The sequence below is a fragment of the Urocitellus parryii genome, chromosome 6 (assembly GCF_045843805.1).
Source record: "Urocitellus parryii isolate mUroPar1 chromosome 6, mUroPar1.hap1, whole genome shotgun sequence".
Classification (NCBI taxonomy): Eukaryota; Metazoa; Chordata; class Mammalia; order Rodentia; family Sciuridae; genus Urocitellus; species Urocitellus parryii.
In genome coordinates, this window is record NC_135536.1 from 79522066 (window position 1) to 79534359 (window position 12294).

General features: G+C 45.2%; 1 protein-coding gene across 4 annotated transcripts; it reads right to left on the minus strand.

Moving 5' to 3' along the window:
- Positions 1-2381: 2381 nt before the first annotated feature.
- Positions 2382-11917, minus strand: Klhl33 (kelch like family member 33). 4 transcript variants are annotated; one of them, XM_026411999.2, is made up of 5 exons: positions 11880-11917; positions 10764-11528; positions 6440-7364; positions 6146-6313; positions 2382-6048 (listed from the first exon to the last, which is right to left on the minus strand). In XM_026411999.2, the coding sequence occupies exons 2-5, from the start codon at positions 11506-11508 to the stop codon at positions 5496-5498; spliced, it is 2391 nt and encodes a 796-aa protein (XP_026267784.2). In that variant the 5' UTR covers positions 11509-11528; positions 11880-11917; the 3' UTR covers positions 2382-5495. The 4 variants fall into 4 exon arrangements, with proteins under 4 accessions (XP_026267784.2, XP_026267783.2, XP_026267782.2 ...); XM_026411998.2 differs by having other exon boundaries at positions 11828-11882; XM_026411997.2 differs by lacking the exon at positions 11880-11917 and adding an exon at positions 11809-11879.
- Between the last annotated feature and the right edge of the window lie 377 nt (positions 11918-12294).

Consider the following 12294-nt stretch of genomic DNA (forward strand, 5'->3'; position numbering starts at 1 on the left):
ACCCAAACAATCCTACTTGCAGCTTGCCAGCCACATTTTAGCAGTTGGTTAGAAACAGCTATCCTCACTTTCCTAACTACTCTCCTATTTCTCACTACGTAGTTGATTCAAATGGTGCAGAATGGCTTGCCCAAGTTTAAATAGCTGGTTGACACAGAGCTGACATTAGAATGCAAGTCCTCTGATTTTCAATCTGGTGTGTGGCCAGAGTAGCACCTGCTCCCTTTGGCATTTCTTCTGCTTTTTTTTGTTTGTTTGTTTGTTTTTGTTTCATGGTACTGGAGATTGAACCCAAGGCCTTGTACGTGTCAGGCAAATGCTATACTACTTAACTACATCCCCAGCAATTTTTATCTTATTTTGAGTCAGGGTCTTAGTAGGTTTCCCAGCTGGCCTTAGACAGCAGTCCACAACTCTTGGAAGATGGGGCCTGCCAGAGGAGTACAGACTTACATCAAAAGAATAATCACATTAAAATGAGGATACCTGATTTCACATAGGATTTGAGTGCTACTCTTGAGTCAGGAGGGCATTTGGAAATCAAAATAATGGACTTGAGGGAATATTTTAATGTCATGTAGGAATAATGAAACAAACTGTGAAATTTGTATTGTTAAAACAAAATTCTTGAGACTGAGGCATCTCTGAAAAAAAAGGGGGGTGGTTATTGAGATATTGTAGATGCTAGCCAGAAAAGGATCAGATCCTAGAACAAGTTTCCACAATTACCAGCACTAGGACTAGGTACTTGTTAGGAGAATGTCCCTGGACCTCCAGTTAAAAGTATTTTAATAAACTTTGGGAAGGAAGGCAATGTTTACATTGAATGTTCATTGGGCTATAGATAGGAGGGGTGAAATAACACAAAGCAGGGAAAGTTTTGGGGTAGGAGAGAGCAGTCCACAAAGAGAGTTACTTGATGGAGAAGTACTTACTGCTTCTGGATTGCTTGGGATTAACAGTCCAGAAAGCTCATATGCAAAGAGGTAAGGGGTTCCTGGTGGTCTGCCATGAAGGCATTTAAGTCCTAAACAGTCTTTTTGTTGGTTTTATCTATAACTGTTAACTGATCAACTAATTTTCCTAAGTTTTTCCTCTCTCCATCCTTTCATTCTCTGACTCTCATAATTATAAGGGTGGAAGTGTTGTCTTTCAGTGCTGTAGATGGAACCCAGGGCTTCATGCATGCCAGGTAAGCTCTCCACCACTGAGCTATATGGATCCTTGCAATTAAATTTATGACATCTTAGACTTTTTTAAAAAAATCAGGTCTTAGGAGACATCTGGAATACTTGGTTATTATGTTGGAATAATTCAAGATATGGGTGGAGACAATACAGTATATACTAAAATATGGTTATTTAAACATGCACTATGGAGTTCAACAGACCTGTGTTTAAGTCCTCCTCTATCACTGATTAGCACTGTGATTAAGGCTACAAAAGAAAACATGGTTAGGGGCTGGGGTGTAGCTCAGTGATAGAGTGCATGCTTAGCATATACATGGTCCTGAATTCAACCTCCAGCATTGCATATGGAAAAGAAAAGAAGGTCAATAATCTCATAACCCCTCTCAGTGGGACTAGAGGCTGATTTTTTTTGGCAGAGGTGGGGGACAGATTCTGAGTGTTGGCCTCAAAATTGTGATTCCCCCTGCCTCAGCCTCCTGAGTCACTGGAATTACAAGTGTGCACCACCATGCCCCACTGGAGGCTGGTGCTTGAGTCTGCAGTACACAGAGCATGCTCATGTGGCAAAGGTGCAAAGGAGGCTCTATTGTCACTGGGTCCTTCTTTTAAAATCTCACCAGGTATATAATTCGCATAATAATACTTGCCCCAGTGTATGCTAAAAATGAAACAAACTGTTGGAAAGAAGAACCCACTACCTCTTGCTCTGCTTGAGCTCCTTTGAAATTTACAGCTACTATGTATTATAGAAATTGGATGTTAGATTCCTCAAGACCATACCTCTATGCCTCCAGTGCCACTTACACTGGCTACTTGCTTCTATTTGTAGAGTCCAAGTATGAATTTCATGAATAAAGCCTGCTGCTCAGTGGAGATGGATCTGCATTAGAGAAATGGCAGAACAGAGAAAGCAGGCTCTCAAATCCTTTCACCAGAGTTTAAATAGCTACTCAACATTTACACACTCTGAGGCTTCATGTGAGCTACTTAGGTCCTCTGAGCCTCAGTCATCTCAACTGTAAAATGGGAATGATAATAATAACACCTCTTTATGGGATATGTCTGCATTGGTTATAAGTGGTGGGAAAGTAGCTCAGAGGCAGAGCACTTGCCCTACATGCCTAAGGTCCTGAGTTTGAGCTCAGAACAACAAAAAGAAGAAAACTCAGACAAGAATGATTTAATCACTGCAAAATCTTTATTTAAGCCTCTGTTTAGGTACAAATCACAAAGAAAATGTTTACAGACATTCACCCAACTCTTACAGTTTCTCATCCCCTCCAATTTCCTGCTTCCTTTTCTTCTTTAATTTCTTTTTTCTTTTATATATCCCACTTATTCTTTCTCATTCTCAACTCTATTCCTTGTCTATCTTGTGTGCGTGTGTGTGTGTGTGTGTGCGTGTGTGCGTGTGTGTGTGTGAGCCTGCACATGCGCATGGTACTGGGGATTGAATTGAGAGGTGCTTTACCACTGAGCTATATCCTCAGTCCTTTCTGAATTTTAATCTATCATAATTTTCATTATTATTTTGGAACCCCAGGGGCACTTAATCACTAAATCACATTTCCAGCCCTTTTTATTTTTTATTTTGAGACAGGGTCTTGCTAAGTTGCTTAGGGCCTTGCTAAGTTGCTGGGGCTGGTCTGGAGCTTAAAATCCTCCTGCGTCAGCCTCCTGAGTTGTTAGGATTACAGGTGTGTGCAACCACCTGGCCTGACAATCTTAAACAGAGATATAGGGGGAAAAAAACCTTAGTAAAATAATAAAATCACAAAAATATATAAACACAGGTTAAGAACTTCTAGGGACAGAATGAAGAAAGGTACAAAGGAGACTCCATTATCACCTTTAGGAGTATGAAAATCTTAAACAATGATAATAGAAAACTGACCTATGGCAAAGAACTCATTTTTCTTTGCCCTGAGCAGCCCAGGGGGCAGAAATAAAAACACCAGAGAGGAAAGATTTAGGGGAACTGTGTGGGGAGTGAATATACAATTAAGTGAAAGGAATTGTCTTCAAAAAGGCTCCAAAGAGGGCGCTAGAAACAACAGTAGAGTTCTCTGAAGAGTCTCTGGAATACCCACTTGTCCTTTGCTGAGAAGAAACAAGGCACAGAAGATCCTCCTTTCTTCATTTTTTTCTGTCTAAGATGCATTCCACCTTCTCTGACAAGTTTCTGTATTTTTTTTTTATTATTTTATGCTATTTCTTCGAAGTGCTGGGGATCAAACCTAGGACCCTGTGAATGCTAGGCAAGCATTCTACCACTGAGCTACATCCCCATCCTCAAATGGTAAGTTTCTAGACAGCCTTCAAGATTCAGGTTGGCCGGGCACAATGGCGCACACCTGTAATCCCAGCCACTCGAATGACTCGGGAGGCTGAGGAGGATTGTAAATTTGAGGCCATCGAGCCCCACGTTGGGCGTCTACTTGGGCTGGGGATGTGGCTCAAGCGGTAGCGCGATCGCCTGGCATGCGTGCGGCCCGGGTTCGATCCTCAGCACCACATACCAACAAAGATGTTGTGTCCGCCGAGAACTAAAAAATAAATATTAAAAATTCTCTCTCTCTCTCTCTCTCTCTCTCTCTCTCTCTCTCTCTCTCTCTCTCCTCTCTCACTCTCTCTTAAAAAAAATATATATCTTCCTTTAAAAAATAAATAAATAAATTTGAGGCCAGCCTTGGCAATTTAGCAAGTCCCTAAGCAAATTAGCAAGAGCCTGTCTCAAAGTAAAAAATAAAATAAAATAAAAAGGGCTGTGGGGTTGGAGCTTAGTGGTAAAGCACCCCTAGGTTCAGTTCCTACTGCCAAAAAACAACAAAACAAAAATTCTAGTTCAGACTATACCTATTTGATGATGCCTTCCTCAATGGAAGCTTCCCTGAACAGAGTTCTCACTTCACGATCTGGACTCCCACAGGACTTTGCTCAGACTTCTATATCCACCATGACACCCGTATTGCTTTACAAGTCTGTCCTCTGATCAGGAGCTCTCTGTGTTATGTATCCTTGGTGTTTCACACAGTGCCTGGCATATAACAGGCAATTAATAACTATGTGAGGGAGGAAAAAAAAAAAAGAGGCAAAAAACCAAACAAGTCCACAAGGAAGAGAAGGCTGGAGGGAGAAAGAAAACATGTGACTCAACCTTGCCTGAAATAAACTTAAAACAACTCTGGGGACAGAGACTGACAAAGAGAAAGGGCCTTTCCGTCTTCTCTGCCTTGTGCTCTTCTTTCAGCTGTTCCCTTTCACACTACAACTGTCCCATTTCTGCTTCTGGCCCCTCAGTTTACCCAAAGGGAAGGAAAGAGGCCAGATAGGTTTCTAAATTCTTTAATCCCATCCCTTCAGACCACATCTCTTTTCCACGGTAGGCATCTCCTCCTGGGCCTCTTTATCTCCCCATAACTTACACAATACTCTCACCTCATTGCCCTGGAGAGGTCATCAGGCATCTGGGTCACCTATGCTGTCCAGGTTCTGATGGGAGCGTCTGTCTCTCATGGAAACCAAAAGACTCTCATGGAAAGCCTAGTCTCTAGGCTGGAAACACTAGACTCAGCCTACAAAAATTGCCTAAGAAAGAATATTATGAAGAGGCATCCCAGGAATGGCAGTAGAAAGGAGCAAGTGCTAGGAAAAGGAGAGCTGAACAGTTCCTCCCACACGCCTAAGCTCATGGATGGCCTTTCCCCATTTTCTCCTCAATCCATGGATTAGAATTTCTTTTCTAACTATCCTACATGTATGTCTCCTATGCTTTGCTACTGGAGCTTTTGTTTTGTTTTGGTTTGGTTTGGCTTTATTTTGAGACAGAGTCTTGTTAAGTTGCATAGACTTGCCTCAAACTTACAATTTTCCTGCCTCAGCCTCCTGAGTAGCTGGGATTACAGGTATGTGCCATTGCATCAGGCTTTGATCTTTTCTTTTTTTCTTTGGTGCTGGGGATGGAACCCAAGGCTTCATGAATGATATACCATTGAGCTACACCTGAAGTGTCTACTGAAGCTTCTTAACTCTTCCCAACCAGATGCACTTCCCCTACCAAGAATCCCTAAGCCTTGTGGAATTACTCCTGGGTTGCCTATTTTACCCAACTATTCAGCTGCCTGGGCTTCCCCAACACCCTTTCCTCAGTGGAGATCATATGTACAAAAGCAGTTTATGAGCTGTAAAATACTGAATGAGAATAAAATATTATCAAGAAGCCTTCTCTGTCTCTCATCATAATCTCTGTCCTTTCCTTAAGATATTCCTTATCCCTTCCTCCCCTGATACACTGCTGCTCCCTCTTCACCCAGCAGGTTTGGTTTGGTGCAGGGTGGGAACCAATGCTATGTGCTGCACCGTGGGGAGTGTCAGGATGCAGGCAGGCATCTCAGCCCGAGGCCTTGGCAGAGTTCCCAGGCACATCCATCGGCCCAGGCCAGGACAATAAGCATGGATAAGGTGGGAAAGGGCATAGGTACGGTGGCTGTAGCCTCCTAATACCAGTAGCTCCCCCTGGAGCACAGCACCTGCAGCACCCACATGGGGGGAAGGCAGGGGTGCTAGGCGAGTCCAGCTATCAGTCCTTGGCTCATAAGCCTCAAAGCTCAGCAAGTCCCCAGTCTCACCCAGTCCACCTGCCACATATAGTCGTCCTCCCAGAGCAGCCATGACATGGCCAGCCCGAGGTATGCCCATTGGGCTCAAAAATGTCCCTGGTTTCTCAAGTTTGGGGTCGTAGTGCAGCAATGAGCCCAGGTATTGACCAGTCCCATTACAGCCACCACTCACATACAACTGGCCCTCCAAGATGGCAGCTGCATGGGCAAAGCAGGGTGCCGGAAGTGCAGGTGCTGGCCTAAGGGAGAACAGGATATAAGATCAGGCAACCAGCATCTTCAACTCTGCTTCTACTCCAACTCTAATTTCTCCCTGATGGCCCCCTGCCTGCTTACCTCCAGATATTGAGTTCAGGGTTATATGTTTCCACAGAGTTGAGAGCAACACCATTGTATCGTCCACCCAGGGCATAAAGTTGTCCATCCAATGCCATCAGGGGGAAAAAACTCCGAGCCTGGCATAAAGGTGCCACCTCCTCCCAGTCCTCTTGACTGGGGTCCCACCTGGGCACAGTGGGACAAGAGATGGAAAGAATGACTCTGGGAATCTATAGTTAGTTGGGTCATCAATTTCTCTCACCTGCCCACCTTGGGGCCTGCCACACCCTGCCCATTCTTAGAGGACCATACCTGAGAGTTGAAGCCAGAGTGTTGGAGTGGCTGTAGAAATCCTGTCCCCCACACACATAGAGTTCACTTCCTGCCACGCTTGCAGCCCCATGCCGGAAACGACCTGGGGCAGGCAGGGCAGGCAGCCGCCCCCACTCCACAGTTCGTACCAGTCCCATGCCACAGTGGAAGGCCCGGGCCCAACACACTTTTCGAGATGGCTGTCTTCGGGCCATATCAGGTCTGAGCTCGTCCCCACCAATCACCACCAGTGCCCGGTCAGGTTCCCTCCGCCTCTCTTGACCTGGAACCTCAGACTCCACCATCAGCTGGTGTAGCAGGTCTGGGGGCAGGGTTGGGGGTAGCCCAGCTGCCCGCACCTTCCTCAGCTCTCGGGTAGACATGCGGCCAAAGCGGACACATCGCAACAGGGCCCTGGCCTCTGACTCCTGGGTCTCAGGGTTGGCAGCTAGCCAACACCGTGCAGCCACAAAGGCCTCAAACTCTTCTTGGACATGAAGCTCATCACTATCCAGGAGCTCAGCCAGGAAGGCAGCTGGTAAAGAAGGGAAAGCAGGGCACAAAGCCACAGCAGGCAGGTGGGTGAGGAGGTAGTGTCGGGCTTTGCTCCAGAGCCTCTCCAACCCGGGGGCTTCAGCCATGGGGAACAGGGCCAGGCATCGGGCAGGGCTGAGGTCTCGTGCCAAGGCTCTCTGACATAAAGCCAGGCAGGAAGAGCTTTGGTATTGCAGAGCAGCCTGGGCAGCTCTCAGCAGTCCTAGCCATCTTGCTCGAACAATTCCAGAGTAGGCAAAAGAGACAAGGAGTTGCAGGTCCTGGCTAGAGATGGTGTGCAGAGACACCTCTGTGCCCTGGGATTCCCTCATCCCACTCAGGAGCATAGCCCCAAAGAACTCACTGCCACAGGCCAGGGCTGCTCGGTGCACTGCAGGAGAGAAGAAGCAGAGGAAGACCCAGAGTGTTACAAGGCACAATCCTAAGTTGACAACCCCAAAGTGGGCCAACCACCCAAGGCCACAGGCCAAATTATGGTGTGCACTGGAATACCACAGAATGCCTGTTAAAATGCAGCCTTCAGTGCCCAACCCCAGGGATTCTGACTTAGCAGATCTGGTCAGATTTATTAGGAAAGCAGATATGCTTTCAAGGGAGAATGCAGGATATCTTGGGGAGACACATCTTTTGGAGTAAAGTAAGAAATACATATTCAAGGGAGGATGCAGGCCATCTCCAGAGGGAGAGACAGCCAAGAATTTGAATTTTAACATTTTAAGCCTGGTACAATGGCACATGCCTATCATCCCAGCTACCCAGAAAGCTGGGACAGGAAAATGACAAGTTTGTGGCCAGCCTCAGCAACTTATCAAGACCCTGTCTCAAAAAAAAAAAAAAAAAAAAAACCCACAAAATATTTTTGAGCACCCTGCATGAGTCTCATATTCAGTGTGGCTTCAAGATGCTTTAATTTTTTGGTTCCAGGTGAGTTAGAAAACAAATCCTGATGGATCAAGTTATGAAGACAACGTCATAGACAGTATTTTCTATAAGGGGGCACAAAATAAACTGAACAGACCAATGTGCAACTTATATAAGTCTCTCTATATTCACAGAATAAAGTTCTTTTCTTTACAAATGCAAGAGCCAGTGCCATAATCCATTCTGTTAGATTTTGCTGGAAAAGTGGTACAACTCAAGAATGGCTATAACCCAAACCCATCTGACTGCCATCTTCTCTTGCCTAAGATTTAATGCTTAAGATTTCCCATGGGTCCCAACTTTCCTCTGTACTTCCCTCTGCTCATCTTGGTATAGTCCATGAAATCACAAGATTTGGAACATCAGTCTTCAAAATCATCTAATTCATTTACGTGTTTTAAGAAAAGGAAACTGAATCTTACAGAAAGGATGTTATTTATTTTCTATTTCCATCCAGTGGCTGTCTGGGCAGATCATTACCATCCATTGTCACTGACATTAACCTGCAACAACCAATCTTGTGTACCAGTATTTTGGTTATCTGCATGGCCTTCATGACTATGAAACTGTCCTATTAACAAACATTGTCAAATATTTAACCTAAATCTCATTAAGCCTTTAAATCTAAAGTCAAGTTTGTAAGAAATTTAAAAACTAAAGGAACTAACAAAATAAAGCCATAAGGGAAAATCAGGAAATAGAACATTTTATAGGATAATTAATCTTGTTTCTTCAATATACTAAGTCATAAAAATGTGGAGAGAACACTCAGCTAGATTAAATGAAATTTAAGAGACATATGACTAAATACTGTATAGCCCTTTATTGATTCTTGGGTTGAATAAACTAGCACATTTTTAGGATCTGGGAATATATAAATGTGGACTAAGTGATTTTTTAAAAATATTTATTTTTTAGTTGTAGTTGGACACAATACCTTTACTTGTTTTTATGTGGTGCTGAGGATTGAACCCAGGGCCTCAGGCTTGCTAGGCGAGTGTGCTACCACTGAGCCACAACGCCAGCCCCTAGGTGATATTATATTAAAGAATTATTGTTAATTTTGTTGGGCATGATAAAGATATTGTAGATATATGAAAAGCAGGGGTTTTTTTTGTGGTGCTAGGGATTGAACTCAGTATGTAGTACATGCTAAGCATATGCTCTACTAGTGAGCCACATCCCAGCCCAAATGTCCTTCTTTTTTTTTTAACCTAACCATTTATGAGAAACATGTCATAAACTTCCTTTAAACTTTAGAAAAAAAATAGAGATGAAATGAGTAATAAGATGTTATTTGTTAAGTCTGCATGAAAAGTGTTTGACTTTTCATCTTAATATTCTCTTTACTTTTCTATATGCTTGAGATGCTTCATAGTAAAAAGGGGGAAATGCTGCTAGAAGTCCTCTCTGACAAGTCACAAAGGAGCCAAACTCTTAGTGAGGTTTATTAACTCCATGCTGTTTTGGCCCAATATGATGTATGTGCCTCTCTCAAATGGTAACTGATGTTGATATGGCTTTCCATTGTCTTTTTAAGCAGTAAGTAGTGGCCTAGCACTTCCCAAGAACGTCAGTGATAGTTTTCCATTATATATTGTCAGAGAATATCTACATTCTAAGCCACTCAGCTTCCATATCATCAATCAACCTGTAGCTCAGATCCAACTATGAAAGGGCTTACAACCACTTGTACTTATCACTGCCTCCTAACACTTTAAGTGAGGGGTTCCTAGACGGTGATAGGGATATATTTAAATTTCAAGCCCCAGTGAAATTTTTTTTATGAAATTTCAAAGTCCCCTTCCATCAAATGCTATCAGAAATGATAAAAAAAAGCTTTTGGGATAGTTTTCTTTCTGGGAGTTCCAGAAACACTCTGGTCCCCAGTCATTCCTGTACCGAGCAGTAACTATATGACTTTGGACATGTTTTGGGGTCTGGTTTCTTTGTCAGTAAAGAGCTGAACTAGATAATTTCTAAACTAATTCCTTGTAACTTTGAACTTTTAAGTGTCACATCCATTTTCCAAGTCGTATGTATCTTGGTTTAACTGCAGAGGAAGTAATGCAAGGCCTAGTGGAAGCTGACTGAACTAATAAGAGTGAGCTTGTACTCGTGTTTTCATCAGCTAAGAACTCTTGAGTTTAATGTTCCTTATCTGCACCTAGGGGCAATGGTTTCTATCTCACTAGTTTTCAGTGAGAATTGAAAGAGATGTCATGTGTAAAAATTCCTGGTACCCTGTACTTCACTAAGTATTAGAAGAATCTGAATAATACTCAATTTATTCAACCCTACTTTACTTAGCTTTCCTAGTGACTAAAGTCAAAGTGCCATGACCTGCTAGCCTTAAGATTCTGGAAAAAAAAAAAAAAAAAAAACAGTACCAAACCTTGCTCATTAGCTGCAGAACCCTTAAGTCTGCATGTTGTCAAGCACACTGTTGACACACTGTTTTCCATCCAATACCTCTGCCTTTTCCTGTGTACTACAGAAGATGCCAAGAAGGGCCTCTAGTTAATCTGTTTGAGTCAGTCGCTTTCTGCTTGTTCTACTGCCACGGATTGTACCCTTAAATCCAGCCAGCTGGCTGAAAATTCCTTGTTAGTGAGCAGGAAAAAACCCAGAGCCTGAAGGGTCATTTTAAATCTATCCGACGCCTTGGCAAAACAACTGTATTGCGCACGCGCAGTTCTCGGTGACTGGCTGAGCGCCACAAGTCACCCTAGAGAAATTCTGACAGCAGTACCAAAATCGCTGTGGTGGAGTTCAAACCACCTGCTGCTTGCACACCATTTCTGTAGCATCTGCACCTGCAGCCATGTAATGCCCCACAGGCCCTCACCCCGCAACCTGTAGCCGTCTGCCTCCAGCTCCAGGTCACACCCGACGCCCTCTCGGTACAGAAGCTCTATGCTGCGCAGATTCTCCCTCAGCTCCTGTGCCTGGCTGAGCTTCTTTTCTTCTTCCCCGGCGTTTCCTGGTCCCTCGAATCTCCGCTGTGCCGCGGCCTTTACCCGGGGCGCCCGCAAGGCATCGGCCGCAGCCAGCACATCCCCCAATGAGGCGGGGCCCAGCACCCCTTCATAGGCAAAGGTCAGCACGGCCTCCCAGCCCCCCGGGGCCACATCCAGGCTGAAGCCAAGCCGCGGCGCTCCGCCGCTCAGCAGCCTGTCTCGGAAGAGGCTGCTGACTGCGGCCAAGATCACCCGGTGCACACCATACACCCGTCCCCTGACTGTCACCTCTTCGTCTAACAAGAGCCTGTGTTCCCGCAGCCTCTGGGCTTCTGCGAAGAACTGGCTCGGATGCTCCTCACTACACAGTCCTTCCAGCTTGGCTGTGTCTCCGTCGTCTTCATTCTGTTCCTCTTCCTCTAGGAACAAAGCCGGGGAGGGAAGGTTCCCCGGGACCAGGGATCTGGGGCCATGCTCTTGCAGAGGAAAGGACAGTAAATCAGGATCCTCATCTGGGGAAGAAGGCCAGGAGTTTCTTTCAGTGGGCAAAGGGTGTTCAAAACCGTCCTTCTGCAGGGGAAGGGAGACGGGCTGCAGGTCCGAGGGATGATGTGCTGTGTCCAAGAGGCTCATGGCCTAGGTCTGCTGGATTGCTGCAGGTGAGCAGGCAAGAGAGAAGGTTATCTTAGCTGTATCCAGAGTGACCAGAGGTACCATGGCTTCACCTCATGGAACTGTCAGTCCCTCCCCTGTTCCAATCACCCACCCCCCACCCTAAGGTGACACTCAAGTCTAGAGTAGTGGGCTAACCACTGCCAAGCATGGGGTTTACCCAGTGTAATGAGCATGCAAGAAATGTAAAGATCCAAGACCAGGGACCCAACCCCTCCCATCTTGCCCCCATCCTTTTAGTTCCCATTAGGAGACACCAGCCTTCTATTTGCTCTCTCACTTGAGCACTCTACTCTCTCTGCTTGGGACTGCTGTGTGCACAGGGAACTCACCCTTGTCCCAGTCAGTAGCCCCACCTGGCTAATTATAGCTGGTGCAAGAGGGCTAAAGGCTGGGTTCCCAGTGCCCAAACTCTGACACCCAATCTCCTGGGTTCTGTCCTGAGATGACTCCCCTACCCTTCCACCTGTAAGTCACTAGGAGGTGCTGAGTGAGGGGAATTTGGAGGCCAAGGAGCATGTGGGCATCTGGTAAAGTGAGCCAGGCCAGAAGGTTGTGGCCACCCAGTGGGCAGTGGAGTAGGAGGCTGAAGAGTCTGGACTACACTGAGTTGGACAAGAAGAGTGTTTTAAGTTAGTCCTGGGCTTTTACTGATGACTCTTCAGTGCATGATAAACTTGGGACCCTGGAGCAAACAATACTGATATGAAACACAAACAGCCTGGCCTGGTCTGCACAGGGCAAAGG